Source organism: Prunus persica, chromosome G6 (assembly GCF_000346465.2).
Source record: "Prunus persica cultivar Lovell chromosome G6, Prunus_persica_NCBIv2, whole genome shotgun sequence".
NCBI classification, from domain to species: Eukaryota; Viridiplantae; Streptophyta; class Magnoliopsida; order Rosales; family Rosaceae; genus Prunus; species Prunus persica.
The window spans coordinates 30,198,646-30,215,691 of NC_034014.1; the positions used below are offsets into that span (position 1 = coordinate 30,198,646).

Here is a 17,046-nt window from a genome sequence, read left to right on the forward strand (position 1 = left end):
AGCTTCCCAGATTTAAAGACCGGTGAAGTATTATATCATCAAGCTAGGCTAGGCCAGGCTAGGCTAGGCTAGCTACACGACAGAGCTCACACAATAATATATCGACAAACTGATCAGACACTGAATCAAATTGCTGCCTGCGCCTCAAAATCAGGCCACTTTTGTTTTGTGAATAGCCAAGATTTGAGATAAAATATGTGGTCCAGTCCAGTTTTATATGCATGCATGCAATGCAAATTCAATGCAAATGCATGGTCCTTGCACCTTTGCTTCTTTCATATTCATATGGACTGCATGATATAACATTATTAATTGACATGGCGGTCCCTCCCTTTTGGCTCTCTGATCTCTGATCTGTCACCTGTGCGCATGTCTGATCGAGTCCATCGATACATATTTAAGTGCTCTCCTCCCCTCCTATATAAGTTGCAGAAATTTGAGTTTAAGAGTCAACTAGCAGCTATAAAATAACAGGCAAATGCAGCAGCAACAGACTTTAATTTGAAGATATGTATATATAGCGCTGTTATTAATTTGGCCAAATTTTGAAAAAGATGTATCGCAAAAGACATAATAATGCTGCCTCATTATAAACATACATAGAGCCATACTGTCGTAGAAAGAAGATGGACCATTGGCCATGTTCTAACTTTCTAATTCATGTGGATATGCGTATGCCGTAGGCTTTCATTTTGGTGTGTTAGGCACCAGAAAAGAACAAGGACAAAAAAGTAGAATATATATGAGAGAGTAGAGATTTAGGATCAGGATTCAGGAGGGGAGATCAAGAGATGGGTGGCATTCCATGGACAAGGGAAGAAGATCAATTGCTCAGGAAATGCGTAGAGCAGTATGGAGAAGGCAAATGGCATCGTGTCCCTCTCTTGGCTGGTATGCTAATTAACTTCATTCTATTGCTTTAATTATTTCACAACTTTTTCCATCATTATTATTCTAAATTGGATTTTTCAATGAGTACTGATCAATTTCTTCTTTTGACTTAATTATTCAACTTGTTCAATTAATGCAATCTGACAATTACAGGCTAAATGTACAAGCAGGGTCGGAGTTTCGGATATAATTTTACCAAGATGGTTTATACTCAAATATAAAAATAAAAACTTTCTCGAATTAAACTAACCTCAAGTGACATGAAATGAGTGGGGCGAAAAAAAGTTACGTCTTGTCAATATGCATAGAAATTAGAAAAGGTTGGGTCATACCGCTTCTATATATAATTTCATGCATGCTACAGGGAAATTCTTCCTCATAGCTTTAAGGTAGGTGTTATATTGTGCAAAATCAAATATATACATTTCAACTTTCCTATGCAATAATGCAACACACATTTTCATAAGAGGCATTTTGGTTGGGTTCTTTGTGAATTTATCTGCATGGTTGGATTGTGGTGTGTTAAGGTCTAAACAGGTGCCGTAAGAGCTGTAGGCTGAGGTGGTTAAACTATCTCCGCCCAAACATCAAGAGAGGGAGCTTTGAAGAAGAGGAAGTTGATCTCATCATCAAGCTCCACAAGCTCCTAGGGAATAGGCAAGTGAATAGCATTCCTCTATTACATACATAATGTAGTAATCACTCGTAAACCGCACGCATCTAGAAACCCGAGAAATTTATTTTTCAGGTGGTCATTAGTTGCAGCTCGACTTCCGGGAAGGACCGGTAACGATGTGAAGAACTACTGGAATTGTCACTTGAGCAAGAAGCTAAATGCTCAAGAAGCTGAAGACAAGAACAAGCATTGTGCAAGGAATGTGCAAGTCATGAGACCCCCAGCCTCAAACTATGCCAGCACAAACTCAAAGAGGCCATATTCAACAGCTCTAGACCAAGCTCCAAGTAACAATTTTTGTCAACCAGTTAATCTACTAGCACGAGAAGGGGGCAGCAGCAGCAGCACACAAATTCCAACGCCAATGCCAATGCCAATGCCGTGCTATATTGGAGATGGCCAGAATCAGATGTTTCAGGCAGAGCATGATGAGAGCAACAAGAATGTTCCAAGCGTGGAAGAAGAAGATATTAATGATGGGATTAATATGGGTGATTTTCCAATGGAGGGCCTTCCATTTAAAGGAGTTAGAGAACATGATCAAGATGATGATGCTGATGATGATGGGGTCCCCAACCACAACAAATGGGAATGGGACGACTCCATCTTGGGTGACGTGGACCTCTGGACTCATTGTTAAGTAGTTAATTAGAGAGTGATTTGCTCTGCTTTATTAGGTGTTCATGATTAGTATATGTGTACGTGAGATGATGATTATTTATTTATGATATCAGAATAATTTATGTACGTGAGTGATGGTAATGTTTCTGAAGAAAGAGGTGACCTGAATAATGATCTAATTGTGTAAAAATATATGTCAATTGCTTCTTATGCATGTATTAAATTACTACAAAAATTTCCTCATTATAAAAACCTCAGAGAAAATTTAGAAAAAAAAAGGTAAAAGAAAATTATAATTTTACATTGAAAAGTGTTATAAAACTAAAGAGAATTGTAGAGAGAATTGAGATAGAGAGTACAGAAATTTGATATTTTCATTAAGACTTTTGTTCTGTCAATTACAATGAAGGGATGGAGTCCACATATAGGCAAAGTCTCTGGGCTCCCTATGGATGTGCAATCATATCTTCCGATTCCATTTCCACACTACTTTCATCTTCATCATTTCCGAGGTCCCATCGTGCTTGTATAAGTTTGGTCTGTCTTTCAACTTTTCACATCTATCTGCTATGAATCAATAATCTGCTCTGTTTTGTGTGAATATGAATTCGACTCTGTGATAGATATGAAATCAATTTCATAGAGAACCCAGTGAAAGTCTCGTATGATAGTTGCTTGCTGCTGAATGATCAATTTCATAGGAACGAAACCGAGTATAATCAGACTCTCACTTTACGATTATACGAAGAAAAGGTTTCAATTTACTTCAATTTCCCGCTTGTTCTCAGCTCGGAAATGGATCAGGGGCTGAGATTAATGTGATTTTCTTCAATAAACATGAGAAAGGATACTTCTTGCTGTTTAGTTAGACTCTTCTAACTTCTAACCTTGTCCAATATAAAGATGAGCAAGCATTGCAATTTTTTCATCAACTTATTTTTTGGGCCTCACTTTGATCTTTTCTTTCAGGCGTAAGTGCTAGATTTATAATGGCTTACATCCCACCGCACAAGCGGCATTCAAAGGAATCGGAGAGCCCGTTGCCAACTCCGGAGCTACTTGCTCCTCAATTCAAGAAAAAATTGAATTTGCGATCATCTAAGTTTAATGCGGATTGGGATGGAAAGGTAATTTATGCAAACCATGCTAGATCGAGATGGTGCGTCATTGGTTTGGATGATGAGAACCAGTTTCCATCTTCTGTTAATCTTGAGCCCATTTCCTTGGAAACCACTGAGAGGAGAACTGGAGAAAAGCCTCTAGCTTTAATTAATACTAGTCTAGATAAGGGTTAGTGCTCAAATATTTCTTTTAGTGCATTTATCTTGTAATTTTCTTTTGCTTACTTGGTCTGTTTGTTTTTGTTGTTCTTTGTTGATACTTGATAGAAGGTAGTGAGGTGAAATGGTACTTGCCAAAGAGCCCTTGGGTATCGTTAGCAGAAAATGTGCTGGAAGACCTACTTTCTTCTTTTGAAAATGTGAAGAATGATATGAAGTGCCCAAAGCTTGAACAAGTAAAGCCGTCGTTGGTTGCTAGAGTGGGAAAAGTACTTTTTCAGAGGTTAGATTTCCTTCTTATATACTTGCTGCTATTGAGCCTATTGTGCCATGCATTCACTTGATTCATGCGTTTATCTTTCTTTTGAGCCTAAGAATATTGGTTGGCTAGATTTTGGCATTTTTATCTTAGGAGATAGGATACCAAGTTGGACAGTGAAGCAGGATTCTGAAACCCTGCCTTTGTTTTTCTGTATAGTGTAGATACTAAACCGTACTTACCACGACACTAATTTACACCTTACTTAATACAATAATTTGTTGATTTTGATGCTTGGTTACTGTCAATCATCTCATATTTTGTACTAGTTCTGTAGCAATGGAAAACCATGTTATATTCCTTAGTTGTACATGAGCAGATCTAAACCAAATGTTATTGGAATCTTTGTAATTCAGGAGCCCTTCAGTTAACATGGAATCTATCAGAAATAATTTGGATACGGAAATCTTGAAACAGTGGAAGAGGTCATTTTACACGACTCTTCCTGTTTCATATAAGGAAAACATTCTAAAGGAAGTTGTCCCAAACATTGGAGTTGATTTTGAAGAGGAGAAAGATGAATACCAAGTAAAGGTATTTCTTTTTGCATACACATCAACTTACTGAATTCATGCTTTCCATATTTCGGATTTTGTCTATTGAATCCCTCATTTATTTCCTTCTTGTCTAGTTATCCGATTCAACAAGACCAGATTCAATTCTCTCCTGCAAATGTAGTGTAATGAAAGAACATGGAAAGCTACAACTTTACAAGGTAAGTTTTCTAATTCATGTAAATTAAATTGGATGAAACAAATCATGATTTTGTTGCCATGTTATTGACTAAATATAGTTTATTGTACTGCAAAATACCAGTGTTGTATAAGAAAATTAAATGGTCATCAGGTGAATGTGATTAAACTCTCCAGTTTTTTGAATAAAGTATGATGGACTCTGCAAATCCCTTGACTCTCTCCTCCCTTGTTTTTCCCTGTTGCTTCTTGTACAGTCTGTTTATTGGGACTTACATCAAAATGTCAGCTTTCTTTCAGATTGAACTAAATCAACTTCGTGACATGGTCATAGACATATCATGCCCTAATAAGAATCTGGACCTGAGAGTGATGCTATGCACGAAGAGACCTGTAACAGCTCTGAGTGTAAGTTTCTTAACGGAATACCTTTTAAACTTTTCAGTTCTATTCTTTGTTGTTTTGGGGGAAGAAGTTCAAGGAATTAATTATAATCTATTTAGTATAGATCCACAATTGAAACAGATGGGAGAAATTGTTGAAATGCTTATAATGTGGCGGGACAATGAGGGTTAACCACATTGGATCCCTGGATGAACTTGCATCTTGGATTGAGGTTCTGTGATCAGATTAATCCATTTCTATTTCAGGATGACGAGATGCAAAGCATTAGGGATCTGATTAGTTCTGCGGTTCTAGATCCAGATGTGAAGGGTGGGTTGAGATGGCCCCTGGGGAAGGAGTCTTCTGGAGATAGATACAAAGTTGTTGGGATTTGGCACGTAATAGCTAATATGTATACAAATCCATCATTAAGACTGAAGGTAAGACATGCTGATCGATTTGATTTTAGGACCTCAACTGGGGAAGCTACCTGGGAGGTTAGTCTGATGTTGAAAAAGGTCGTGTCAAAGTTACAGGTAAGTGCCTGCCTTTTCTCTGGGATATTTTCCTATTCCCACTGTATATACTATATTCGTCTAGGCATTGGAGAGACCTCATTTTTGTCTGACTTCAGTGTGCTACTAGAATTCAATAGTTCTGAATTTTTAAGCTCAACCAGCATTTTAAATCATGCTTGCAAAACTGTCCTCTTCCTCCTCATCTTCTTTAAATAAATAAAATGTAGTGTTAGTACTGTGCTATTAATAAGGATGATGTCTCATGGAACAAATATCCATTCAGCATCAACTGAATAAAATTGTAGTTCAGACCTCTTCTGCAAAATGGATAGTTTGCCCTTTTAGTTACTAGGGTGATGCTTATTTAGCTTGGCCTCAATGACAGTGAACTTGATTATTCGTACAATCATCAAAGATTTAGCTTTGCCTCCTTTTCTTTCAATTTTCAGGAAGAGAAGGTTGAATTCAGCTCGATTTCTGAAATTCTCGAGGAAAATATGAGGATGATATGGGACAACTTCTTGTGCTCTGAACATTTTCTAATATGAAATCGCATGTTGTGAATCACTGTATTCTAAGTCTTCCCTTTTCCACATAAACTAATGGCATCACCTTCGCTGGAAGGCTTTATTTGCCAAATTATTGCCATGGTGACAGACACAATTATATATTTGTATTATACACTATAGATATTCATATATAAGCAACAAAAATATCAAATTACGTATGGCTAGAATTATAGGTTATGATCAATCTTCAATGTTTCTTGAGCTTATGTAGTAGGAACTGTATGTGGTTCCTGCTGCTGCTGCTGATTGAGGACATACGTAGTCTGCATCAATTTATCTGCTCTGGGAAAATCACTAACACTGCGCATCAGCTTCCGGCGGTTGCGGCTCATGAAACTTCTTCATCTCTTGACTGCCTTTATTTTCTGCATCATTTTTCCCTGAATTCTTGTATTTGAGGTAGAGGATCATTTGAGCGACGCCTAATAAGAATCCCAACACATTTGGTAACTGGCCATCCAATGACCGTGTGAAATTAATATAGCGTAACAATGAATTAATTTGCCTCAAGTCAAACCCAAGAAATGAAATTAGAAATTGGTGCTAGTTTACTTACTGCAATGTAATAATCCTTTGTGAAGAGGCCGTAGAAGAACCACATGGTTGCACAAAGTGTGAGGAAAAATGACAAAGAAAATGGCATGTATTCTACACTCTTGGTTCTTATTACTTGCCTCTGCAATAATGTAAAATACATGTCAGCTGATTAATTTACCATAATGCTAGGTTTAAAGAAATAAGTGGAAACTAATTAAGAGAAAACTTACCACGATGCTTAAAGGGGCGGCAAAGACAGCAATGTTAAACACAGCACACATCCATCCAACGGCGCTAACACGCTTGGCTTCTCCTAGAAGAAAGAGTGTGACCGCCATCACCAACCCAAAGGCCGCTACGTTCACCAGCAGTATCAAACTCATTGTAGTAATCTACAAGGTGTAGAAGCAGGACATCTCCATCAAAAATAGCCCTCAAATGTTTTTTTTGTGGTCTTTCTAAAAAACATATTATTGTCGATAACATGTCAGTAACAAAATGTATAGACAGAAAATCGTCATTTAAAGGCAGTGACCTTGTCCTTCTTGGATGCATGTACAATGTAGAATATGAGGTAAATAATTTCTATAACGCATCCGATGCCATTGATGCTGATGATCAAAAAGGCATTGGTCTTGAGGACACCATAATACAATAGCAGCATTGCACTAAGAAGGGCAACCACATAAGGTATGGATTGGAAGCCTTTGGATGATTTCTTCTTGTATATTGTGTAAAACGTTGGTCTGAGAGAAAGATAGAGATAGAGAAATGGAGGAAACAGTTAGCCTAATGCAATTTATTCATAAAATGTGAAGGCCAAACATTTTCAAAAGTAAAAGGGTCTTACATTGGCGCCAAGAATACCATGAATGACACAATGTTACCTATGAATACTCAGGTTGGGTCAGAATCAGATAACATGAATCTAAAGTAAACCAACTTATAAGTATGAATATAAATTTAGGACTATTAAGGAAAATTAAAGATGTTCCATATAAATATTTTCACAACATTTTGATGATGTTTTCAGTGGTGTTTTTGCTTTTTAATAAAGCAAAAGCATTCTTTATACTTTCAATTACTGAAAAAACAACTAAAAACACAGAAACGGTTTAGAGAAAATTGAGATATATACCCAAGAGACCGAATACGAAAGCCAGTTGTTCATTACTCAAGAACTTCATTCTTTCTACTGGTGATGATGACTAGTGAAGATATTTTTTCTATAGCTTCTTTTACTTTTTTATTTTTCTCTTTTGGAGAAGCTCTTTTCAGTGCATATGTAGTAAATTAGAAACTGAAAAAAAGCTTAAGCTCATTTCATCTTTCAGATAACTTCATTTTATAAGCAAGATAGATAAGAATTAGGTTAGGCCAACTGAATACGAAATACGTGTGACAAATTAAACCTGATTTTATTAATTATATGTGACTGAAGAAATACCTAAAGTCCTAAACCATGCAAGAGGTGGCTTGGTTATTTTGCAGGGCATCATGGCTTGCCCAGATATTATTATGCTACGTAGATTAATGCAACGGCTAACTTATCAGATATCGTCATGTCACATCGTGTCCACCTGCCAAGAGAAATTATTGCCGCCAAATAACACCTCAAATTAATGCCTTGATGCTCTTTCACAGAAGCAACATCAAATACCCTTTTGAATCCAGTTTCCATTTAAAGACTGAGACGGCCTTTACAACACTGCTTCTTTAAGTGGCCTGTTTGCCCTTAATGTTTGCATAATTTTGCTAACATTTTAGTGTAGGATTTTAAGCGCCACACATGCATGGATCTCATCTACTAATATACTTACTTTCACCTCAATGACGATTATTTTTTGCTGCCATATATGCTAGCGGATTGACCCGATAGGGGAAAACTTTGCTAGATATCTAAAGTTCAATGCCGTTAGATTCTCAATCTCGACCACACATTCAAACAAAAATAATGATCGTGCTAAAAGTTTAGAGTAACATGACATAGTGGCTAGCCGGTGATGCTGCTTTGCTTCTGTGGATCCAATTAGATTTTATTCTCTAGGTTGGTTTCTGTTTGGCTGCATGATTAAAAAAAAGTTAGCCTAATTACTCTCATAAGTTGTCAAGTTTAAGCAATTTTCTTTAATCAGCTTGGAATCTTTCTTCTTTCTGTTTGTGATTTGGGAGCTTCACTTTTTCTCATGCCAATGGAAAAGGCGTTCTATATATTTTCTCGTTTATAACAAGGAAAATGTACATTATATGTACATGACAAGGATTTCTGGGATTAATGCGACAACTACTATGCAGTATCAACCTTGATTACATCGTTATTTCCGAATAATTAAACACCAATCTTACTCTTGCACAATAAATACCGAAAACAGCGCCAGCCAATAAACCCAAAACCTTGCTGATCATGAACCTTTGCATGTCAAACTGAAAACACATCCGAAGATATAGACAGTGGTGTTGCTGAGGAACTTATCCCTTTCTTTGCCTTCTGCACTCAAACAAAAGTAGAAAATACTTATCAGCATGGTTAGTACAACAATAACCTATAGCATCAATGGCTGCAAGTTTTGAGTGGCTGGTGCCTAACCATGTCAGCAAGAGTGTTCTTCCAAGCCTTGTCCATCTCTTCGTACACGAGATCGATTGTTGGGCGACCTTTGCTTGATTTGGCAACACAAAGTACTGCAATTTGTAGGATTGATTCAAAGTCCACCTTGTTGACATTTCCATTTAGTCTTGGGTCCTCAAGATCCTCAGGTGGGCGCTTGTTCATACTTATATCCTTTGCCTGCAAAGAAGAACAAAAAAAACAGAATTGATTAATCTCTCTCTTTCTCTCTCTCCAGCTCTAGGCACAAATGAAGTTGGATGTACCTTTCTTGTCAGTTGGTCTCTAGCATCAAGATCCAGCTCAAATACTTTTTGCCCTGATAGCAGTTGAAGAGAAACAATACCAAAACTATAGACATCACTGGCGCAGGTTAACTTGGCATTGGTCATATATTCTGGATCCATATAGCCTATGGTTCCTCTGACATCTGTAAATACTTTGCTCTCCTCCATCCCCAACATCTTTGCCAACCCAAAATCAGAAAGCTTGGGATCCAAGTTCTCAGTCAAAAGGATGTTGGTAAGCTATAAATCAAAAAAAGAAATGCATCAACAACATCAATATAATATGGATCAAGGGGAATTAACTGTAGTGTAGACCAAAGAAGCATATCATATTCAATTATTACCTTAATATCTCTGTGAACAATGCATCCATCTATATAGTGGTGGAGATACCTCAAAGCAAGTGCACAATCTCTTAGAATCTTAACTCTTCTTTCCCATGTTAAGACAGGATCATTTCCTGATCAATGTAGAGAGAGGAGAGAGAGAGAGAGACACACACACACACATATGATTATTCTCACCTAGTCATGCTCCTTAAAGAAAATTAATTTCAAACATGTTAACGAAATAAATGTGTCTTATCTAGCCATTCATAAAGATCAAAGGAATTACTTAGGAGGTGCTGAGCTAGATTCCCTGCTGCGCAATACTCGTACACAAGAAATTGCTCGCCATCTTCAACGCAGCAACCAAAGAGGCAAACCAAATTTGGATGTCGAATCCTTGAAAGACCTTCGACTTCTCGTGTAAAAGAATCAGAAGTATTGCTCTTGTTTATGTGCTTAATGGCCACGACTTGTCCACTAGGAAGAACACCTTTATAAACTTGACCAGCACTTCCTCTTCCGAGGTCCTTTCTCTCAAAATTTATGGCATTCTCAATCTCAGCCTTGGAGAATCTATACAGGCCAGACCATGTAGTAATTGGTCCTGATTGAACCGGTTTTTTAGGCTTCTTCTTGCTCACATATTTAATCAGCAGGATGATCAGCATCACTGCAGTGATGGCTATTAAGATTGAAAGTATCGCTTCTACCAAAGAATCTGATAGGTTAAATGATTAACTTCTATGAGTATACATGAAGTTTGTAAGTGAATTTGCACGAAATAAAGTAGATTGAAATAGTACTAGTTTTACTTACACTTGAGTTTGATGTAATCTGGTTCTGCATGTGGAACAAAAACAAAAACACAAATTGAACACATAAATTCAAGCTCATAGAATAGAAATAAAGATCAAGTCAATTAGAAGTTGAAAATTTTGATTGAGCAGCATGAAGTAGTTTCATACCAAACGTGTCTAACATAGACAAACACCGAATGTAGTCAATATCGACCGAAAAGGAACCATTCATATTTGCTGCTGCAATAGAAATCATAGCTGCTACACCACATATGGCTGTTTCAGTTTTGTTCTCGTCCTTCACGTTATACTTTTTCAATAAATAGTCCCTCAGAGCTGAGAATGCCCCGGTGCATTTTCTGCAAACATTATCAAAGGCATTGCCAAATTGAGAGCAGTTGCTTAGTGCGTCTTGGAAGGGCTGGTCTTGCCTGAGGCCTGAAAGAGTTGTGCCGGAGCACTGGCTACTTCTACTGTTAAGGTCATCAAAGCCACAATGTTGCGCAGACAAACTCTGCTGCATTTGTGAAGGGCCGTTGCAGTTCTGCCATTCCTCTTGTGCAAGAAAGACACTGCCCTGCCCCTGTGTCTTAATTACATGAATGGCTAAGGCTTGGGACATGACGGGGAGGACATTTCGACAGCACAGGTTTGTAGGGTAGCTGCCCCACATGTTGATTCTCTGTCCCACATGACCGATGCACTCCCCAGTTGGTTGGAACGGGTAGGATGTGAAATTTAACACACAGCTTCCTGCAGCAAGTCATGCATATATGGAACGTTATAAGCATATATATATATATAACAGATAAAACAAACTAAACTTTAATCACCAAAAAAAATAAAAGATATAAATAGACCTGAGGGACCATCAGGTGAAGTTGGTGGAGTCTGGGAAAAAGTTCGGACAAAAGAAGTGGCAATGAATAAGATGGTAAGCTTGGAAGAATAAGAAAAGTTTCTTTCTGTCATATCCCCCTGAGGCATTTGTAAGCTACTAGCTATAATATATGTAGCTGCTATATCAGTCACATGGGAAAAAAATTGAAGCAAAGCAAAGCTCTTGTGTGAATTGTGAATTTGTGAGTGAGAAAAATAATGCAAGCGAAAGTTTTCAAAGGCAATAGTGGAGCTGAATACTTATAAAATCTTAGAATCATTGCAAACATCGGAAAAAGAAGAGGCATATTCTTTGTTTCTGCTAAATTGGTTCTGATGACAGCCTAGAAATGCCCGGTGGGTTCTATTTGATCAATGGGAGATGCAAATGGCCTTTGATAATTGAGTGGTCATTAAAAAAACATCCACTTGGGAAATAGCTCCAAAAGCATTTGCTTATCTTAATGGTTGAGCCAATCATGCTAATCTTCAAACACATCGCCGCATACCTGTATAAAACTACAACAACAACTATATCTTATCTGTTTATTTTGGCCTTTTGTCTTTTTATGCCTTGTAAAGCCCCTACAATGACATGCCTTAATTCTTCTGCCCTTTAACTTAATTATCTTCTTTTCTCTCTTCATAATCCAGTTTCTTAAGTTATAACAACAATTTATGAAAAGGGATCCCTCAAATACTTATTTGAGAGACACCCTTATAGGACCTGTGGGAGCATATATTTTCGTCTCCAATCAGGGCACGCCACGTGGAAAAGAAGATTATCTCTTTAATTAATTAATTAAATCAGTTTATCTGGCTAATTAATTAATTGGGATAAATATCTTAATTAATATGATATTATCTTTATTTAAAGAGATAATATCATTAATTAAGATATTATCACAATAAAGAGAAGATAATATCATTTAAATCAGATATTATCTTCTTAAGAGATAATGTCTATTTAATTCAGATATTATCAGGCCCATTCCTACGAAACCCTAGCCCCGAGGCTCCTATAAATAGACGACCTCATTCATCATTCAAGGTACATCTAAACCTACTCCTTATACCAGAGAAAAATACCCGAAGCTCTCTCTCCCTCTCCACTCTCCATATTTTCTCCCCACGGCTCCGGCCACCACACACGGCTCCGGCCACCCGGTTTACACCCTACATAAAACTCCGTACCCTTTGCTTAGCTATTGTTTTCCTACAAACACTCGAACTAACTTAGGCATCGGAGGGCCTTTGGCCAACACCCCCCGGGTGTGGTCTATTTACTCCAGTCTTTTTTACAGGAATCGAGGAAGAGAGAGAAGGAAGATCGAAGGTTGAAGGATCTAGAAGCGAATATTCTCCCGTGAGATTATTTGCACAAACATTTGGTGCTTTCATTGAGAGGGCGAGTTATACCCAACGCGTGCTCAAGGAATCCGTTCCTCCTATTTTCCAATCCACCGAAGCCTTCCAAACAACCATGGTTGGAAGCAAGCGCACGAGGAGCAAAACCGCCGCTATGGCTCAATCCGTGACGGCCCAAAGCTACTCCTCCCACGATCCCGCGATCGACATGGCGGCCCCACCACCTCTCGCCGCCATGAACCCTCAACAGCCACCCCTTGTGACTGGAACCACCATGCCACCTGCTGGACTCGCAGTGAGGACCACCGCACCGGCCTCCACCGCCATTGTACCATCTCAAGGCCCCATGGCCGGACCTAGCCACCTTCATAGCACCACCGTTGAGCATGGTGGAACCTCACATCCAATTGGGCTCACTACCACCGCCGACTTTGGCCCAATCTCGGGGCAACTTCAACCATTCCCTCCATTGCCTCCACGCTCGACGCATGCTCCCACGCACACATCCAACGAAAACCTAGCCCGTGTGCAATTGGGCTCTACACATTTCTCTCCTCCCGATCCACGAAGTCAAGTAGACCTTAATCTGAGAGTTGACCAGCTAACTCAGAGAATGGACGACCAAAACAATTTGATGAGGCAATTCCTCAATCAAATAAACTTGGCTCAAAACCTTGGCCTTGGACAACAGGGCGAAGAGAGAAGGATAAACGAACCCGCCGATAGGCAGTTCGGTGGGAACCAAGCAGGTCGAGCAGGAGTAAGTAGACAAGGAAATGCGCAACAACGAGATCAGCTCGCGGACATGTCGCAAGCATCCGCAAGCCACACTCAGAGCAGACGAAGTTTCCCACCTCGATTGAATTTTAGGACCAACGTGCGCGATAGGCTGGGCCCAATACCTGACATCCACGCTCGCCTGGGCCCGCAGGAAGACGTTCAGGAAAGGCTAGGCTCCCAAGGAGGTCAACTTGACGGCCATCGAGACGAGGATCGAGAAGAAAGGCGCTCTGCTGCTCACTCACGGAGAAATATTCACGAAAGGATAGGCCCCCAGGGAGGTCAACTCGACAATCATCACAATGAGGACCGTGAAGAAAGGCGCTCCGCTACTCGCTCTCGAAGAACCAACTCTCGTCACCAAGCTATTGGAAATCCTTCACAAGCGCAGTCCACCAACACGCCGCCTAGACAGCGCAACCGAGAAGGTCGACCCTCGCAAGCCAATGACGAAGTCAATCAGCATCGTCTAAATCACGAAGGTCATCAACATGACCGACTAGCCATGCGTGCAGAAGACGTTGAGAAGCTTGTGAATAACCGACTTCGAGACTTAAAGATTGGCAGAAATTTCGAAGATGCACTACGCATTGAGGTAGACCAAGCAAACTCCTCACCTTTCACTGCCAAAATCGAGCAGGCTGCTCCCCCAAAAAGATTCTCAACGCCCTCTTTCACATGCTTCAAAGGCGATTCCGACCCCGAAAGTCATCTGAAGCATTTCAAGAGCCTTATGATCCTCTACAAAGCCGAAGACGCGCTAATGTGCAAGGTGTTTGCAATGACTTTGCGAGGAGCAGCTCAGGATTGGTTCCATACCCTGCCATCCGGGTCGATCAACAGCTTCAAGGAGCTTACTTACGTCTTCACTAAAGAATACACTTCTTATCGGACGATCAAGAAGAACCCTGACCATCTGTTCAACCTGCGCAAGAAGCCCGAGGAATCCCTTCGAGATTACATCAAGAGGTTCAAAGCAGAAAAGGCCAACATCGTAGGGTGCGATGACCAAATCGCATCCTCTGCATTCAAGAAAGGTCTTCCAGCAGAACATGACTTATACCGCGAGCTGACTATCACTCCCAGCCAGACTCTTGCAGAGGTCTTCGCGACCGCAGAACGCTACGCACTCTGGGATGACGATCGAATCGCCGCGAAGAAGTCCACTGAGCAGGAAGACCGACCGGCTAAACGGGCAGAACAAAGAGGCGACAGGCTTGGCAGCAGGGACAAAGACAAAGGCAGGCCACGCCCACAAAGAGAAGCTGCGACGAAAGAGAACTACACCAAGTTCTCTATCCCCATACATCAAATTTTAGCCCAAGTGAAGAACAAACCTTGGGTAAAAAGACCGCCACCCTTGAAAGGAGATCCAGACAAGAGGGATACCAGAAAATATTGTGCCTTCCATGCGACACATGGGCACAATACGAATAATTGCTTTGCTTGGAAAGCACATCTCGAAGAACTTGTGAGAGAAGGTCATTGCACGGAGTTCATCGCGAAGCAGGCCATCCAGCATATAGAAGACCGCGATACCGCCAAGGAGCCACCCCAGAAGGTCATAAGGATTAACACAATCCTAGCCGACTCTGAGAAGTCCGGACTGACCAACAAAGAAAAGAAGAGGAAGATCAAACAGGCTACTATGATCTCCCAAGTCTCAACTAGCCTCTCACTGGCAGAAGACGATCCCGTGATCGGCTTCCAAAAGAAAGACTTAATCGGCCTGGATCTACCGCACAACGACGCCCTTGTCATCAGCATTCAAATCGCTCAGGCCATGGTCGACCGAGTCCATGCAGATGAGGGCAGTGCAGCCAACATCCTACAATTGGCAGTCGTCCAACAGATGGGCTTAGAGGCAAAGATCAATAAATCAGCCAAGTCCCTGACTGGTTTCAATGGCGCAACGACGGTTACCGTGGGCACGATAGCTCTCGACGTCTACTCTCCACCTGTAATCAGCTCGCAAACGTTCATGGTCATTGATGAGATCTCACCCTACAATGGCATTCTAGGCAGACCATGGATCGGCCAGATCAACGCCATCACCTCTGCCACACATCAGAAGATTCGCTACCCAATCCCTGGGGGCGGTATCGGCCAGATCAACAGCGATCAAGCAATGGCAAGAAAATGCTCAGCTCAAGGGTTGAAGAAAAGCAAGCAAACACAGTTTCTCCCTGTGAATCAGGTAGATCTAAAGGGAGTAGAACAAGCAGAGGAGAAAGCAGATCTCATTCCTGACGGCCGAGCAGACCAGAAAGGAAAGGGAATAGCTACTCCCCAATAGCAATCAAAGAATCAGGACCAAGTCGAGGGAATCCGTCCGGAGGTCTCTCCTGAAGAAGGATGGAAGCCCGAAGAGGACGTTGAGCTAGTACCCCTTGATCCTGACAAGCCAGAGAGAAAAGCGCGGATCGGCTCGCGCCTAAGCCATGAGGAAAAGATAGAGCTTGCAGCCTTCCTCCGGAACAACAAAGACGTATTTGCATGGTCGCCATCCGACATGCCTGGCATCGATCCCCAGATCATCTGCCATCGCTTACACGTCAACCCAGCCATCAAACCTGTAGCGCAGAAGAGACGTAACTTAGCCCCCGAGCGGGTTGCCATCATTGAAACCGAGATCGATAAGCTTCTAGCTGCTGGTTTCATCGAAGAAGTCTCCTACGCAGAATGGCTGGCGAACATTGTTCTAGTGGCAAAAAAAGATAAAGGTCTGTGGAGAGTGTGCGTCGACTACACCGACCTCAACAAGGCATGCCCTAAAGACAACTTTCCACTGCCTAGAATTGATCAGCTCGTCGATTCAACTTCCGGCAACCAACTGCTAAGCTTCATGGACGCCTACTCCGGCTACAACCAAATCATGATGCATGAAGATGACAAGGCTAAAACCTCTTTCATCATCGAAAGAGGTACATACTGCTACAATGTCATGCCCTTTGGGCTGAAGAACGCCGGAGCAACTTACCAAAGGCTGGTGAACAAAATTTTCAAAGAGCAAATCGGCAAGACTATGGAGGTCTACGTAGACGACATGCTAGTCAAGGCTCCCGAGCGAGCAGACCACATCAAGAACCTTGCCGAGGCATTCAGCCTACTCCGAAAATACAACATGAAGTTGAACCCGAGCAAATGCACGTTTGGAGTCTCGACCGGCCGATTCCTGGGATACTTAGTCACCCAAAGAGGAATTGAAGCACATCCAAATCAAATCAAGGCTATACTCGACATGAAGTCACCTGCCACAACAAATGAGATACAAAGTCTAACGGGTAGGGCGGCAGCCCTCAACCGATTCCTCTCAAAATCTACCGACAAGTGCAGGCCATTTTTTAAAGCCTTGAAGAAAGGACATAGGGACAAGTGGGATGACGAGTGTGAAGTAGCTTTTCAAAACTTGAAAACCTACCTCACTTCACCTCCCTTACTCTCAAAACCGATACCAGGCGAAGACTTGTACATCTACCTGGCGGTGTCCGACTCAGCTGTCAGCTCAGCT

General features: G+C 40.9%; 4 protein-coding genes across 6 annotated transcripts; 2 read left to right on the forward strand and 2 right to left on the reverse strand.

Moving 5' to 3' along the window:
• Window positions 721-2,436, forward strand: LOC18772928 (transcription factor MYB90). Its single transcript, XM_007205665.2, has 3 exons — window positions 721-891; window positions 1,419-1,548; window positions 1,640-2,436. Exons 1-3 carry the CDS (start codon window positions 792-794, stop codon window positions 2,205-2,207), a joined length of 798 nt encoding a protein of 265 aa, XP_007205727.1. The 5' UTR covers window positions 721-791; the 3' UTR covers window positions 2,208-2,436.
• On the forward strand, window positions 2,523-6,104 carry LOC18772680. 3 transcript variants are annotated; one of them, XM_020567004.1, is made up of 8 exons: window positions 2,524-2,725; window positions 3,158-3,478; window positions 3,577-3,751; window positions 4,144-4,321; window positions 4,419-4,502; window positions 4,780-4,887; window positions 5,130-5,399; window positions 5,831-6,104. In XM_020567004.1, exons 1-8 carry the CDS (start codon window positions 2,641-2,643, stop codon window positions 5,927-5,929), a joined length of 1,320 nt encoding a protein of 439 aa, XP_020422593.1. In that variant the 5' UTR covers window positions 2,524-2,640; the 3' UTR covers window positions 5,930-6,104. The 3 variants fall into 3 exon arrangements, with proteins under 3 accessions (XP_020422592.1, XP_020422593.1, XP_020422594.1); XM_020567003.1 differs by having other exon boundaries at window positions 2,523-2,725; window positions 5,130-5,938; XM_020567005.1 differs by having other exon boundaries at window positions 2,639-2,941; window positions 5,130-5,938.
• Window positions 6,226-7,674, reverse strand: LOC18772248 (bidirectional sugar transporter NEC1). Its single transcript, XM_007205731.2, has 6 exons — window positions 7,626-7,674; window positions 7,338-7,374; window positions 7,023-7,233; window positions 6,718-6,879; window positions 6,507-6,626; window positions 6,226-6,400 (listed from the first exon to the last, which is right to left on the reverse strand). The coding sequence occupies exons 1-6, from the start codon at window positions 7,672-7,674 to the stop codon at window positions 6,245-6,247; spliced, it is 735 nt and encodes a 244-aa protein (XP_007205793.1). The 3' UTR covers window positions 6,226-6,244.
• LOC18772741 (putative leucine-rich repeat receptor-like serine/threonine-protein kinase At2g19230) lies at window positions 8,725-11,495 on the reverse strand. The gene is made up of 8 exons (XM_020565924.1): window positions 11,369-11,495; window positions 10,677-11,261; window positions 10,528-10,551; window positions 9,998-10,429; window positions 9,727-9,842; window positions 9,362-9,622; window positions 9,075-9,275; window positions 8,725-8,975 (listed from the first exon to the last, which is right to left on the reverse strand). Exons 1-8 carry the CDS (start codon window positions 11,493-11,495, stop codon window positions 8,907-8,909), a joined length of 1,815 nt encoding a protein of 604 aa, XP_020421513.1. The 3' UTR covers window positions 8,725-8,906.

Excerpts from the sequence above, each read along its gene's own strand:
- LOC18772928 (XM_007205665.2), top strand. The coding sequence starts at position 792 with ATGGGTGGCATTCCATGGACAAGGGAAGAAGATCAATTGCTCAGGAAA. Across the intron at positions 892-1,418 it reads TCGTGTCCCTCTCTTGGCTG|GTCTAAACAGGTGCCGTAAG; the intron begins GTATGCTAATTA and ends TGGTGTGTTAAG. Across the intron at positions 1,549-1,639 it reads CACAAGCTCCTAGGGAATAG|GTGGTCATTAGTTGCAGCTC; the intron begins GCAAGTGAATAG and ends TTTATTTTTCAG.
- LOC18772680 (XM_020567003.1), top strand. The coding sequence starts at position 2,641 with ATGTGCAATCATATCTTCCGATTCCATTTCCACACTACTTTCATCTTC. Across the intron at positions 3,752-4,143 it reads GGAAAAGTACTTTTTCAGAG|GAGCCCTTCAGTTAACATGG; the intron begins GTTAGATTTCCT and ends TTTGTAATTCAG. Across the intron at positions 4,503-4,779 it reads GAAAGCTACAACTTTACAAG|ATTGAACTAAATCAACTTCG; the intron begins GTAAGTTTTCTA and ends GCTTTCTTTCAG.
- LOC18772248 (XM_007205731.2), bottom strand. The coding sequence starts at position 7,674 with ATGAAGTTCTTGAGTAATGAACAACTGGCTTTCGTATTCGGTCTCTTG. Across the intron at positions 7,375-7,625 it reads TTTCGTATTCGGTCTCTTGG|GTAACATTGTGTCATTCATG; the intron begins GTATATATCTCA and ends GAGTATTCATAG. Across the intron at positions 6,627-6,717 it reads CCGCCCCTTTAAGCATCGTG|AGGCAAGTAATAAGAACCAA; the intron begins GTAAGTTTTCTC and ends ACATTATTGCAG.
- LOC18772741 (XM_020565924.1), bottom strand. The coding sequence starts at position 11,495 with ATGCCTCAGGGGGATATGACAGAAAGAAACTTTTCTTATTCTTCCAAG. Across the intron at positions 10,552-10,676 it reads GTCTATGTTAGACACGTTTG|AACCAGATTACATCAAACTC; the intron begins GTATGAAACTAC and ends TTCCACATGCAG. Across the intron at positions 9,623-9,726 it reads TTGTTCACAGAGATATTAAG|CTTACCAACATCCTTTTGAC; the intron begins GTAATAATTGAA and ends TTTGATTTATAG.